The sequence below is a fragment of the Eschrichtius robustus genome, chromosome X (assembly GCF_028021215.1).
Source record: "Eschrichtius robustus isolate mEscRob2 chromosome X, mEscRob2.pri, whole genome shotgun sequence".
In the NCBI taxonomy this organism is placed as follows: Eukaryota; Metazoa; Chordata; class Mammalia; order Artiodactyla; family Eschrichtiidae; genus Eschrichtius; species Eschrichtius robustus.
This window is the reverse complement of record NC_090845.1, coordinates 50,849,254-50,863,640: the sequence shown is the minus strand read 5'-3', so window position 1 is coordinate 50,863,640 and position 14,387 is coordinate 50,849,254. Positions and strand designations below refer to the sequence as shown.

General features: G+C 48.6%; 1 protein-coding gene across 1 annotated transcript; it reads left to right on the top strand.

The window, feature by feature from the left end:
- The first annotated feature begins 216 nt into the window (after window positions 1-216).
- Window positions 217-1,652, top strand: MAGEH1 (MAGE family member H1). Its single transcript, XM_068533245.1, has one exon. It carries the CDS (start codon window positions 473-475, stop codon window positions 1,130-1,132), a length of 660 nt encoding a protein of 219 aa, XP_068389346.1. The 5' UTR covers window positions 217-472; the 3' UTR covers window positions 1,133-1,652.
- Window positions 1,653-14,387: the final 12,735 nt, after the last annotated feature.

Here is a 14,387-nt window from a genome sequence, read left to right as displayed (position 1 = left end):
CCCAAGACCCGCCAGCCAATCTTGTACTAGACTGAAAAATGCAGGAACCCTATACTATTTATTTCTTCTTTACGTATCCCTGTCCTTGCCAATCCCAAGCCGTCATTTCTCCCCTAGTCCCACCCCTGCTTAGGGCTGTCCGTTCTTCTATCTGACAGCGGAAGTCTGTCTGTAGGAACCGCCCCCTTCCTTTTGGAGTTTGGGGATTGCGTGGCAGGTGAGGCGGAGTCAATTCAGCCCTGCATTCTTGTGCTTTGCTGTTGGGGCGAGTGCTGGGGGCGGCTGCTAGTGCATGTCGGCTTACGTGGGTGTTAGCTTTGTAGCTGAAAACGTCTCGCTTGTTACAAAGACTCTATTGACGTTGGTGGCTTCAGCGGCGGCCACTTTTTAAAGTAGAGATAGCTTTTTTCTGCAGAGGTTACAGTCATCTTTCCCTAGGATTGCTATAGGCTCCGTGCCCCTAACAGAAGATATGCCACGGGGACGAAAGAGTCGGCGTCGCCGTAACGCAAGGGCCGCAGAAGAGAACCGCAACAATCGTAAGATACAGGCCTCAGAAACCTCCGAGACCCCGATGGCCGCCTCTTTGGTCCCGAGCACCCCCGAGGACGACCTGAGCGGCCCACAGGAAGACCCAAGCACTCCAGAGGAGGCCTCCACCACTCCCGAGGAAGCCTCGAGCACTGCTCTAGCGCAGAAGCCCTCGGTAGCCAGGAGCAATTTTCAAGGCACCAAGAAAAGTCTCCTGATGTCTATATTAGCCCTCATCTTCATCATGGGCAACAGCGCCAAGGAGGCCCTGGTCTGGAAAGTGCTGGGAAAGTTGGGGATGCAGCCTGGCCGGCAGCACAGCATCTTTGGAGATCCAAAGAAGGTCGTTACAGAAGAGTTTGTGCGCAGAGGGTACCTGATTTATAAGCCGGTGCCCCGTAGCAGTCCTGTGGAGTACGAGTTCTTCTGGGGACCTCGAGCACACGTGGAATCAAGCAAGCTGAAAGTCATGCATTTTGTGGCAAGGGTGCGTAACCGATGCTCCAAGGACTGGCCATGTAATTACGATTGGGATTCTGATGATGATGCAGAAGTTGAGGCTATCCTCAATTCAGGTGCTAGGGGTTATTCTGCCCCTTAGGGAAATATGCAGCACACACTTGAGGGGGATTGGAAAGAGCTTCAAAGGTACCCGAAGGAGTAGATCATCTGGGTCCTTAGTTGAATGTAATGGGGAATGGGGCACTATATTTGGTATTTGTGATCAGTGCTAATTGTTTGAGAAACAGAACGTTTACTTTAAATATTGTAAATTTTATTCATTTTAATACAGTGTTGATTAAGGTCATAATATGTTTTAAAATACCGTTGAAGAAGATATATTTTTTTCCGTCATTGATATTTAGTATAACAGTTTTGCTAATGTTATAAAATGAAGTCTTTGCATCATATTCTGTGATCTGATACATATTTTATATCATTAAAATAGGCTGTTCTTAAAAGTTTGAAATAACCAGTAAAATGGGAGAGAAGGATGGGACAATTCTTTTATGTCTTGCCATTCTGAAAACCTTTGTGTCTGCTGTTGTGTAAAGAAAATTTACAACTACCTTGATTTTGCTTAGTTACTGCAGAATATAGACAAAAATAAAAGCTTAATGATGAGGACATCTTGTCCATTTACTGACCACCACTTATGTGTGAGGCACCAATCTAGGTTCTGGGGATACTCCTCAGACACAGCGCTCAGCTCTAAAGAATGTTCTAGATTATGTGAGAGAGACAAATATGTAAACTGGCAGTGTGGTAAATGCTGTAATAGGGAGTGAGCATGGGGTGCCATGAAAATGTAGAAAAGCTTATGTGACCTGTCTTGGAGGGTGGGACAGGAAAGAGGGCATCATAGGGTGCTATGAAAATCCAAGAGATGCTTAAATAAGGTTGGGGGGATTTGAAAGGGACATCAGAGCATACTATGAACATAGTATGTATTAGGTATTTTTTGGAAACGTGACCCAGCTTGGAGGATGGGGCATTGGCAAAGGGAAGGGAGCATCACAGGGTGCTGTGGAAATAGAAAATGCACTTAAATCAGCTTGAGAGGAGGACAGGGGAGAGGGTCGGTTGCAGGCAAAAGGACATTGTAGGGTACTACAGAAATTAAAAAAGACGGGACTGTCAGAAAATTCTTGGTTAGTGACAACGTGAGGTCTGAAAGTAATATTGGAGATGGGGAAGGGAGTAACTTGAGGCACTAAAGGCAGCATGGACATTAGGGAAGAAACAAATTCTTTACTGAAGTATTAGGGTCATTTCAAGCGGAAGGTGGAGAAAAAGGAATGAGGTGGGGAAGAGGGGAACAGGGGCTAGAGTCTCAAAGGGCGGTAGTTACGACTAATTTTAATGAGAACAAAAATGGTTAATAATAACGATAATCCCGGAATAATGAAAAGAAGAAGGCTCCATAAAAGCAGAGCCTCCTGGATGAACCAGAGAGAGGAGTCGACCTGTGGTATCTCTGAAAGGTAAACCGGCGCCTCTCTCAGGAACTGTCTTGTTAGGGTGCACAAATTGCTTTAAAGTGTGTGTGTATCGGGGTGGGCGGGTGGGAGGCAGGTAGGGCAGAATTAGCACTTTGACTCTCTCCTTCAGCCAGTGTATTTAAGTCCAGAGGGCTACCTGGCATGGTGGCCCATGGTGTATGAAGTCTTGTGGTATCAGGTTTCTTCCCACCTCCAGGAACTTTTACACTTTCTTTCCTCATTGTACCAAGGAGCTCAATGCTCTTCCCATCCATTCTATCACCAGGGGCTTCTGAATCCTCTACCTTGCCCTGTGGCACATCTGGAGAGGTGGGAGTCATCCCTCATATTCAAATCGGCTACAGGCAGAGAACACGCATTAGAAGGTTGGCCACCCCCAAAGCCGACCACACTTATCCCGAGAGCTAAACACTGTAAGAACTAAGTCCCCTAATAGGGATCACCAAGGGAGGGTGCCTCATCTAGCCTCCTGGGTCTCAGAGGGAGCAGCTGTCACACACAAAAGAGTGGCCAGGGCACCTTCTTCTTTCTTTGCCCCCAGGCAGTCTTACCCTGCTTCCACCTGGGTGCCAGGCAAAGTCACTGGGGCCAGGGTAAGCTAGCAAATGACTTTCTGGCAAAGGCCCAGGGACCCATAGACATCAGCCTGCAGCCAAAGGAGGCTTCAAACAAAAGTAGGAAACATGACCCCTCAGCAGCTCCAAATTCATTGAGCAAACAAGAAAATAGTGGGACCTTCTATGATTCAGGCACTGTGACAGACACTGGGGCTGCGGAAGATCAGAAGGCATGTTTCTGGCCCTGGAGGAGCCATATTTGTCCATACCCGCTCCAGAGGTAGACAAGGTATGAATCTGAGGTTCAGATTACTGAGTGACTTTCTGGTCTAGAGCCACCGGGGTGGCAAGTGACAGATCCTAGACAAGACCCCATGTCCATTCCCAGCAAATCCAGAGTGCTTCCCTATAGGCCACCCTGCTGTCCTTCTCTGCCTGCCAATGTACTCACAAGGTCTCTATCTTCAAAAGAAACATGTGAAGTCAGTGGGACAGTTCTCAGTAACCCCAACTGCAGCCTCAAATCCTTTTGGGAACAAGGCTGACTTTAACCTCTCCCCCTTTTACAGGAAGGGGCTCATAGAAGTCAGTCACCTCCAGGTTAGTCAACTAGTAAGTGGGAGAATCTGCAGAGCAAAGATTTGTTGAGCATCTCTGTACTGGGAGCTTGCCACACATTATTTCTGTCAGGTCAGTAAGATTACCACCACCACCACCACCATCCCCCCCCGCCCCCCACCGTTTTGCAGGAAGTGCCAGCTAGCTCAGGGAAAGAAATAATGTCCTTCCAAACCCTGTCTGAATCCAGGTTTTCTTTGGCTCTGGTGGGGAATAATCATCCAGTTGCCTAAAAAGGCTATTTGCAAGTATGGGCCAAGAAGCTGAATTCAGTCAGGGAATTAGCAGTGCCCAGGATAAAGGGAGAGAAGAGTGGGAGTATACCGCAAGCTGCACTGTAAAACAGATGACTGCTGGAATCCTGAAGGCCTCAGGCAGGAGGCTCCCCAGGGATGTGCCAAGGACTGGGTGACTTTCCCCAGCCCAGCAAGGGAGCAACCAATGGCCCAGGCTCATTCCCCCCTTGGCCTGGAAGTTCAGTGTGTCTCCCACCCCTCCCCACCCCAACGCACTACCTTGGTACTGCAAAGAGTTAATCTTCATTTGCTCAGGTGAACACTGAACAAGGTCGGGATTTCCGGTGGCTGTGAAATGAATGACAGGGCTGAGGGACAGGCAGGGAAAGGGGTTTCTAGAAGGTGGTGGGCAAGAGATACTACTCATTGTTTCAGTTACATGAATTCTTTCAGCTTTGAGCAGTATCCAGATAGGACACAAGCTGAGAGCCTCTTGCTTTGTAAATCAGCAACCTAAGCTGGCCCCACCCCAGCAGAGTCTCCACAAAGTGAGTGGAAAAGCTGCACTTTTAGTTGCCAAGATGCCGCTGAAGTGGATTGAGTTTCTGGGTTCTAGAAAACTCCAGCTGTTTAGGGAACTCAGGGGTAGAGAGCCCAAGAGTCCTCAATGCATATCAAGAGGGGCAGCTGCCATTTCCTGAGTGCCTAAATTGTGCCAGGCACTTTGACTGCTGTTTTCATACATCGTCTCTAACTTTCGCAACAGTCTGGCAAGGTAGGCGCCACTAGGACAAGTTTACAGAGGAAGAAACTCAGGGTCAGATACCAGAAGCAAGTTGCTGGGGTTACCTGGTTGGTCAGTGACTGCCCTGGAAATGACCCAGGGTGGGCCAAGTCTAAAGCCCACACTGTTACACGAAAACGACGGGCAGACTGCATCATCACCAGGACACCTGGGGCTCCACCCAGCCTTGGGGAAGTCTTTTGTCTTCAAACTTCACCACAACCCAGGGTAAAAGTGAGAAGGAGCATGCTGGAGGGGGTGAGGAGGTGTGGGAAAGTAAGATTAAGAAGCCATTAAGCAGCTGTGGGCGTCTGTTTATTCTCATTTGTTGCGGCCCCAATTGCCAGGCATCCTTGAGGCGTTGCTATCTGTAGAATGACTATTTTCTTCCAAAACAAGGGTGTCTTCCCCATCACAACACGTTGCTCATAAACTTCGCCACCCTGAGCACTCCATCAATCCTCAAATCCTAGGTCCTGGCTGTCGCACAGTGGACCAACCAAACAGCAACCTTTCTGGGCCTGCAACATTGCTCATTGATGATGTTTCCAACCCGGAAGGCAAAATGGCCCCGGAGGACTTCTTAACTTGAGCAGAATAGAGTTCCTGGGGTAGGACACAGGCAGCAAGCAGTGGGTATCTGCCCATGCAAAAAGACAGGCTGAAGGGTGTCCTCCTTGGGCCCAGTGTTGTGGCCCTGGCCTCATCGTCCAGGTGCACAGCAGGCCACGGTCATGGTGAAAGACAGATGTGGATTCCGCCTGGGCTCACATTCACCCCCGCGAGATGGGAAGCAGTCAGGATCCCTCTGTCTCCTTCCTTTGGCAGAAGCATAGAATTCCAGCTTTCTGAAGGAAATGATTTTGAAGTCGTGGTGGCGGTGGAGAAAGGTGATTGGTATGAAGATGTACTGAGACTGGTTTACAGGCTACTCCAGGGCTTGCGGGCCATGAAACAGTTAAACCTCAAAGAGCTAATGGAATTTCTTTGAAAATCTGTGTGAGGACCCTTGCAAAAAGGAGAGTCTCAGCTCAGCCAAAGCTATATAAGAAGAACAACTCTGGAGCAATCCAGGGCTTGGAGAACAGGTTTTGGGAGGAAAAGTGGACTCTGGGCTTGTACTGCTCACCACCCAACAGGCATAAAGCTCACACAGGGTGACTTGGAGGGGAAGGGAGAGCCCACCAACAGCTGCTGAAAATCAGGCCCACTTCTTGACTGGTCAACTTCTGCCTCAGTTCCTGTGACAAACGACACCCTTGCAAATGTTATCTCAAAATGGGCAACACATGAGAAGTGCCTGAAATCTCTCCTGTAACTCTGATCAAGGAGCCCCTTGATTCATTTTCGGCCCGTGAAGTCTCAAAAATAGCTGGGCCTACGTTATTTTGGATGCTGTGATTATCTAACAATTCATCCATTCACTCACTCTACACGTATTTACAAAGGTCTACTTGTGCCAGTCACCTGGGAAACATATATGAACAAATCACGAGCTCTCTTGTACAAAAACAGAAGATAGAAAGAAGGTAAACCTTTTAAATAACAAATTATACTGGACCTAGAAGGTGATAAGTTCTCTGGTTGGTGGGGGAAGGGGCAGTGGTAAGCTGACCAGAACAGGGTAAGGCAGATGGGAAATGCCAAGAAAGAAAGGGAGTACTAAATTCAATACTAATGGGTGGGCAGGGTGGTCCTCACTGGCGAGGTGACAGTTGACCAAAGAAATGAAGAAAGTGAGGGGGTTTGCCTTGCTGATATATCAAGGAAGCATTGTTCAGGCAGAAGGACCAGTCAGTGCAAAGGCTCAAAGGCCTGGGAGCGTCTAGCACATCTGGAGAAGGATGGAGAGGCCAGTGTGGCTGGCGTGGAGTGAGCAAAAAGGACAAGAACTGGAGATAAGGTCAGAGAGCTGAACAGAATCCCACATTATGTAAGGCCTAGTAGGTCATTGTAAGGAACTAGGCTCTTGTTTGCCGTGAATGTGAGGGGTGTGGGAGGACGGAGGCAGTAAGGGATTGAGCAGAGGAGTGGCACGATCTGAATTACCTTCTGAAAGGATCACTTTGATTACTTACTATGTTGAGAATACAGAGAAAACAGGCAAGGGTGGGAGCAGGAAGACCAGGTAGGAAGCTATTGCTGTAAATCAGGCTAGAGATGGTGATGGTGGTTTGGATCATCCTGGTAACAGCAGATATGATGAGAACTGCTCAGTTTCTGGATACACTTTGTGGCTGACCTAACAGAATTCCTGATGGTTTAGATATGGAGTGTCAGAGAGGAGTCGAGCCTGACTCCAGATTTTTTTGCCCAAGCGACTAGTAGAGTGGGATAGCTGCCAACGGATACGGGGAATACCCTAGTTGCAACAGGTTTTATAGGTGAGGGAGGGTATCAAGTATTCAGTTCTGGACACATTGAATTAAGATGTCTCTTTGACACTCATATGAGTTGAGTAGGCAGTTGTACAGAATTCAGTTGCACAGAAGTCAAGAATGTGTCTGAAAGGCTGTGCCTAAGATGTAGAGATGGTATTAGAAGGCCATGAGACTATTTGAGATTGGCTAAGGAGTGAGTGTACGTAGAGAAGAGAGGACGATCATGCACAGAGACCTGTGGCATAAAGGGATCAGGGAGAAGAGGAGGTGAGGAGGCACCAGTTGAGGAGACTGAGTGAGAAGTGGCCAGCAGCGCTATAGACCGAGAGTGTAGTGTCCTGGGAGCCATGTGAAGCAAAGTGTATCAAGGGAGAGCCAGTGGCCAACTATGCTCAAAGTGCTGATGCCAGGTGAAATAAGAGGAGGAGTGAGAACTGACCACTGGAATTAGCAATTCAGAGGTCCCTGGTGACCTTGATGAGGGCAGCTTCATTGGAGAAGTGGATGATAAAGCCTGCTTTGGACAGGCTTAAGAGAATGGAAGGTGGGGGAGTCAGTGAATACAGACCGGTCTTAAAAGGAGTTTTGCTGCAAAGCGGAGCAAAGAAATTGGGCAGCATCTGGTGGAGGAAGAGGGAGTCGTGAGAAGATTTACTTCAGATGGCAGAAATAACATTGTGCTGATGGGGAAGTACACAGCGGAGAGGAGTGAAAGAAATCAACAGCACAGGGAAGGCAGAGAGATTTGTTGGAGCAGTAACTGAGGAGGCAGGAGGTTACGTGGCCCTTGCATAAAGAGGAGGGCTAGAACATGCACAAGGAGTTGCAAATCATATCGCTACTGGATGGGGTAGAGGTCAGCGTGGCTTTCTGGCCCCCCTGAACTCTTCTAGCTGAGCTCAGGCACTTGCCTTATTTGTTGAACCTCCCTGTGTGTTGAGCATCTATTATGTGCCAGGTGCACTTCAGAGCACCTTAGTAACTTTTAATACTCCAAACAACTCAGTGATGGAGGTTATATTGTGATCCCCATTTTACAAGTTAGAGATGTGCTACACGAGTTGGTCAGGTGGACTGGCCAAGGGCACTTAGCAAGCAATTGGAGGAGTAAATTTTTGAGCCCAAACAGTCTGATTCTCAAGACAGTCTGATAACCATAGGCTCAGGCCTGCTGGCAAGTCTCAGTGTGGAATTACTCTTGCTGCCCCCTACACTGGTAACAAGTCTCCCCACTGAACCACCGCTGCTTCAAATGACCACACAATAGCCACAGTCTGTATGTCAGAGCATCAGCCTCAATTTCCTGTATGACGCTGCTACTTCAGCGGTGGAGCTCTGTTCTGAGTCTGAGGCTGAGTGGCAGAACCCCTGTGATCTTGCCTTGCTTAAAACAGACCCCTACTCTGAAGGCTGGTCCAGCTCCAAGTGGAACAGACATCCCAGAACCACAGAACTGCCCTCTCCTTGACTCTTAGAATATCCTTACTACCTGAAGGCTGTTGTCTGACCAAGCCAGGACAGTAACTCCCTGGGGACATTAACAACTCTGATCAAACTATAAAGCCACTGTGCCATTTGGGGCACTATACTTTAGACTCTTGGACAAGCACATGCACACATGCACGCACGCATGTGCGGGCTCACGGTCTCTTTGCTCTCTGTGGGGCTTCCTCCAGTCGGCTTCATTCTGGCGTCTTTCCACTCCCTACAAAACCTGTCTGGCAAAAGATCCCATCCGATATGACCCCAAGGAATGAGCTTCTCCCTGAGGTGGGGCCCCATCTGCAGGGTAAGCCTGAGGCTAGATAAAGCTTTCACAGGATTGGGTCTCAGGTCACAGGGTCCAGGCCTATCCCAGGAAAAGAATGATCTTATGGCTGATCTGACCCAGTGAGAATGAGTTCAGACTCCATGAGAAGAAAGGAACAGAGGAAGAAGAGAGGGCACTGGGGCCATAGGGGACACAGATGTGGAGGGAGGCCTATTTTATAGATGCACTCCTCTAAGGCACACACCCACTTCCTACCCTCTCCAGTAGCCCTGACCCAGAAACGGCAATCAAGGACAAATGGACATTTAGTATCGTTTTACTCTGTTTTCCCTTCGAACAGTGCTCTAGTTTACATGCTTGAAACTATGTCCCTCTTTGCAGAGGCTAGCTCCTCCAAGATGCTCCCAGTCCTGCTGCAGCGACTGTACTAAAGGCCGACATCAAGCTGGTCCTGAGGCAGCATTGCCCATAAGATGCTGTGAGGTGGAGAGCAGCCGCCAGGATTGTGTAATCAGTATTTCTGAAGTTCTGATAAGATAAACAAGTGCTGGGCACCAATGGAGCAGCAGCAGTTGAGGTAAGCTATGCAAGCCGAGTGGGAACATGCCGGTCCCAACCCCAAGGTGTCTACCACGATGGCTTGGGGACCTAGTCGAAGTCATCTAACTTGTGTCAGCCTCCGCATACACCTCCATAACAGTCATAATGCCTCCTGCTTTATAGACATGTTGTGGAAAATAAATCAGCTGATCTTCACAAAGTCCCCAGACTGCTGCTTCTCAAACTATCTGTGGTGAAGGACGAGTATTTGTCTTTCCCCAAGTCAGTCACTCTCGGATCAATACATTTGTATAACGCAAGGAAAATGAATTAATAGAAAGAAGGAAAGTGGCAAAGACACACAAAACACAAGCCCCGATTGTTTTAAATGTCATAGAGACTCTCGCCATATGCTATAGAACTTTCTAAACATGAACTGTCAAATTATGTACTTACCGCAGATCAGTAACACACTTTGGCGAAGCAGCAAGTGTCCACGGACTGCAGTTTCATGCTTCCTGCTCTGGCACAGTGCCTGGCCCATCAGAGACATTCAATCAGCGGTTTCTATTGCAAGGGAATTATTACAAAATACGGTTCTTATCATGAGAGAAATTAAATAACAAGAAATTGCAAGTAAAAAGAAGAGAAAAATACCAAATGATTCGATTGCTCATGGAAGTGTCCAGAGCGTTGTGTGTGCAAAAAACAGTACAGGAGTTCAAAATGAAGAATCACAGTGGTCAAGACTTCCCCTGGGCCTTGACAGTCAAGGAAAGATCGAACTTACTTTGTAGCTTTTTGTATTTTATGACTGTGGGAAAGCTTCACGCTCGTTGCACACATTTCTGCAAGCCCTGAAAGTATAAAGACCCGGGGAAAATATTTAGCCTTAATCCCAACATCCAGAGTTTACCTGTGCTAACGTTTGTGTGTATACTTTCAGTGCATAGTCAGGAAGGTGATGATGATAGTGAATATGATAAAAAATTATAATAACAACTATATATAGGTATTCATTCTTAATGCTACACACACACACACACACACACAAACACACACGCACAAACATTGACACCAGTTTTCTGTGTATCCATACAAACAAGTACTGTGACTCAGAGCCCCGTCTATTATCACTGGTGACCTCATCAGCCGCCTTGGCAAAGATTCCCACAGTTGTTGTGTCTGGGAGTCTCGAAAGGGTGACACAAAATGCTATCAAGACCTATCTGTCCACTATAGTCTCCAATGAGCAATCTTGAAGTCCACTGAGAGAACTTCAGTGCAGCCTCCAAATAAGATGATGATCCTCGTGATGTTGATATTGTCCTCAGCAGTTCACACAGCTGCCAGGACCCAAGTGCCAGGGCCGAGCTGCATTCTGCACAGAGGTGCATGGCATGGCCTGATCCCCAACCCTGTACTTGAACGTGGACTCTGAACCAGTTCTGCCAAACCCACTCTGCCCCTCTCAGGATACTAGTCCCCCTCACTTCCTTCCCTCCAATCAAGGTTATCTGCAAACAAGTCCCCAATCTCTAAGACAATGCACCAGGCAGTTGGAAGCTCTAAAACCCTCATTTGAGCAGTTTACAGCACACACACACACACACACACACACACACACACACACACACACTCTTGTGTTCTCATGCATACACATATTAATGCTTTGCTGAAGAGGAACTACCTAGTTGGGGAGAGAACATTTATCACAGCTGCCCCTCACTGTGTGCACCCGGGGCAGTTCAGAGGATCTGACTGTTCCTGAACTCTGGTCTCCTCACCCTTGTTGTGGAGGAATCACCTTGCTCCTCAGGTCATATGGGACAAAATTATTATTTGCCTCAAGGGATGGTACTAAGGGGCAAAAGGAAAGACGAAACAACAAGCAAAATAAGACCCTGCAAACATCTGATAGATAGAACTGCTCTTTGTCTCAAGGCTGATCATCAAAGTCGATGCACGTATCACCATAGGCTGGTGAACCTCTCAGTGGCACAGACCCCAGGGCTTGGCTTGGGCTAGTCCATGAAAGTTTGACCCTCGGGTTGAGGTAAGTGGAAGGTGGCAGCACAGCACAGCCTATCAGGGGGTCTCCTTTTCCTCAGAAACTGTTTCATTTTCTGCTCTCTGTTAGGGCCCACCCTCCCACCATATTCCTCTGCACCTTGGCTTCAGCATATCTTCCTGTTGCCCACGGCCCATGTCTGGTCTTTCAACTGGGCTGCCCCTCTCACCCCAGTCCCCAAGGCAGCTCTACAAAAGCTGGCGTACCATGGGCTGTTCTAGTACCCTCAAGTCTGCTCCTGACACGGTTGCTCTGTGCTCCCAGTACTGGAAGCCTGTCTGACTACTCCTATTTTTACATGCTCATCTGGCCCTCCTGACCTCTCTGCTATCTCTTCCTGTTTCAGCAGCCCCAGCTCTCATTCTCTGCTCCTTGACCAAGTTCTGACAGGCATGTTCTGGGCCCCAATAGTGATCAAGTAAGTGTCTCTTCTCCCCAGCAGGTGACAACTCCTCCTTGCCTCTCAAGTCATAGATAAGGACATCAACTGCTCCCCAAAAGTGTACATGCATCCCCTCATACCCACAGCCAGCCACCTCACACATGTCCAGACTCTCCCAGATGGGACGTCAGCCCAATCGTCACTTCTGAGAGTGTGCTTACAGGCTTACATTCCCAGGCAGGCAAACACACACCCAGGTGTACACACTGGTACACTTGGCCCACTCACCATATGTACAGCCCAGAAACACACCACATACACTTCGACACCCGTGAGTATATCTAAAAATACGTAGGCACCTTGTAGCCACACGTGTCCCCCCCCCCCCCCACCACCACCACCCCGCATATATATATCCACAAAAAGAGAGAGAAAATCTTTGGGGGGGATGCGGCACCCAGAAATGCACACATGCACAGATACCTAGCAAATAACACACATTACAAAAAAGGTATACTCACTAAGACAAACACACACACACATGTGGGCGCACGCATACACACAAACACACACACACGAGAAGGAGAAGCAAGTTATGTCTACCAAAACTACCCAAATTTTGAGAAAGAAGGAAGGTTAACGATGCATTTCTGAGCCTCTGGTTCTTCAGTCTCCCCAGGCCTAGAGTACATAGATGTGAAGCTAGTGATCTGACAGGCTTTCTCTCTCTCTCTCTTTCTCTTTCACACACACACACACGCACCCACACATCATCATCATCATCATCATCATCCACAAAAATGTTAAGGTGGGAAAGTTGTGGGTGGCCAACACGGTTCCAGGTCCTGAGCAGCCGTTACTGTGAGGAGGTGGCACTTACAGCCTCTCTGGAGCCCTGGGTCACAGAAGAACCCGGTTCCTGGTATCCAGCCTGGATAGCTCCAAAGGCCAGAGGCATGGCAGCTTGTTTCTCTGCTCCTTCTGTTCACTGTTTGCTGCTTCCTTCCTCTCCCTGCTGTGAGGCCTCCCTCCCCTCTGGCATGACCCTCTAGGAATGTAGCTGTGAAAAGAAAACAGGTATATCTGCTGTTCTCTCCAAACACTAGTCTCAAGAATCCCGCCCCCTGAAAGAAGACAGAGTGCACGTGTGCAGGGAGTGCTGAAGGAGTACAAGCAACTTACATGTCAGGACAGGGAATGGGAGATCATCGTGCAAAGTAGCAGACAGTTATCTGGAAGGAAAAAGAAGTGTGACGAGGGAAGGCCGGGGAATCCTACCCTGTGACCCGGGGCCGCCAACACAGTGAAGATTTCCTCAGAACCCCCAAGGGGTCTCCCGGCAGCCCCTTCCTCCCTCCAGCTCCATAAAATCAGACTGAGTCCCCAAGAAAACCTCAGTCCATGGCATGCTGACCTTTGATATGAGGCTTGGGACCTATAACTAAGAAACACGTCGAGTGAAAACTTCTGAAGATCGTCAGCAGCAGAGGGCCTCAACACAGGGCCCTGGTCATCTAGCTCATACTGCCTGCGGAGGAGAAATGGTTTCTCCTTCCCCTCACCGTGTAGCTGATGCCTCCAAAGCCCTCTGCCCTCTCTCAGAAGACTCCCATAGGGTAGGGTTCAGAACTCCAGCAACTGGGAGTGAGGCCATCTAGGCTAGACCCTAAGTCCCAAGCACCAGGAAAACCATCAGCCCAACATTCTTCAGCCACGCTTCTAATCAGGACCCGTGTGGCTCTCTAGTTCTGGCAAGAAGTGTGTGGATCAGTGAAGAGATTGTATGAGAATAAAACCAGGAAGTAGATTTTGAAAAATAAAATGCCTCTGAATTATCAGTTTTAAGAAAATTGTCGGAACTGGACATGCCAGGAGAGTGGAAGAAGCTGTACCTACAGCAGGGACCCAGTTAGACCTCTATGCTAGAGTTCTCCTCAACGTAGCCCAGTCTATCCATATCAGCATCCGTGTTCCCACATGTAGGCTGGACACAGTTCCATAAGTGCAGTTGGCACCAAAGTGGAGATGGGAAAGCCATGGGGGAAGTAGTGGGATGCATCATTTTTACCACCCCAGGTAGCTATCCCCTTTCACTGCACCCCACTGTGTACTGCTTTATTGGAAGGAGGAATCACTAGCCAGAAGTCATGTTTGCGGCTTTTGGACCCCAATGGTGGTAGCAAACCCAGCTTCTGGCCTGTCGTGTCTCTCTCCTAAGGCAGAGAAGTCAAGCCTGGACTGGCTGTGCCAGCTGAGCTCCTTCTCCATATCTACCCCTAGTCTCACCCCAGCTCCGGAAGACTATAGAGGGTGCTCATCTCTTAATAAGTATATGGGTAGGAAATGGCTATCTTTTCCAGTCCCACGTGATCAAGAGTGGGCACCTTGCTGCCACTGAGATCTCTGTACAGTGAGAGTAAGCCTCAGGTGGGTCAGACACTGTGGTGCTTGGGCAGGGAGGACATGCGAGTCAACCAGCAGGCCGTCGGGTTTGGTACTACTTGCTTGGCTGT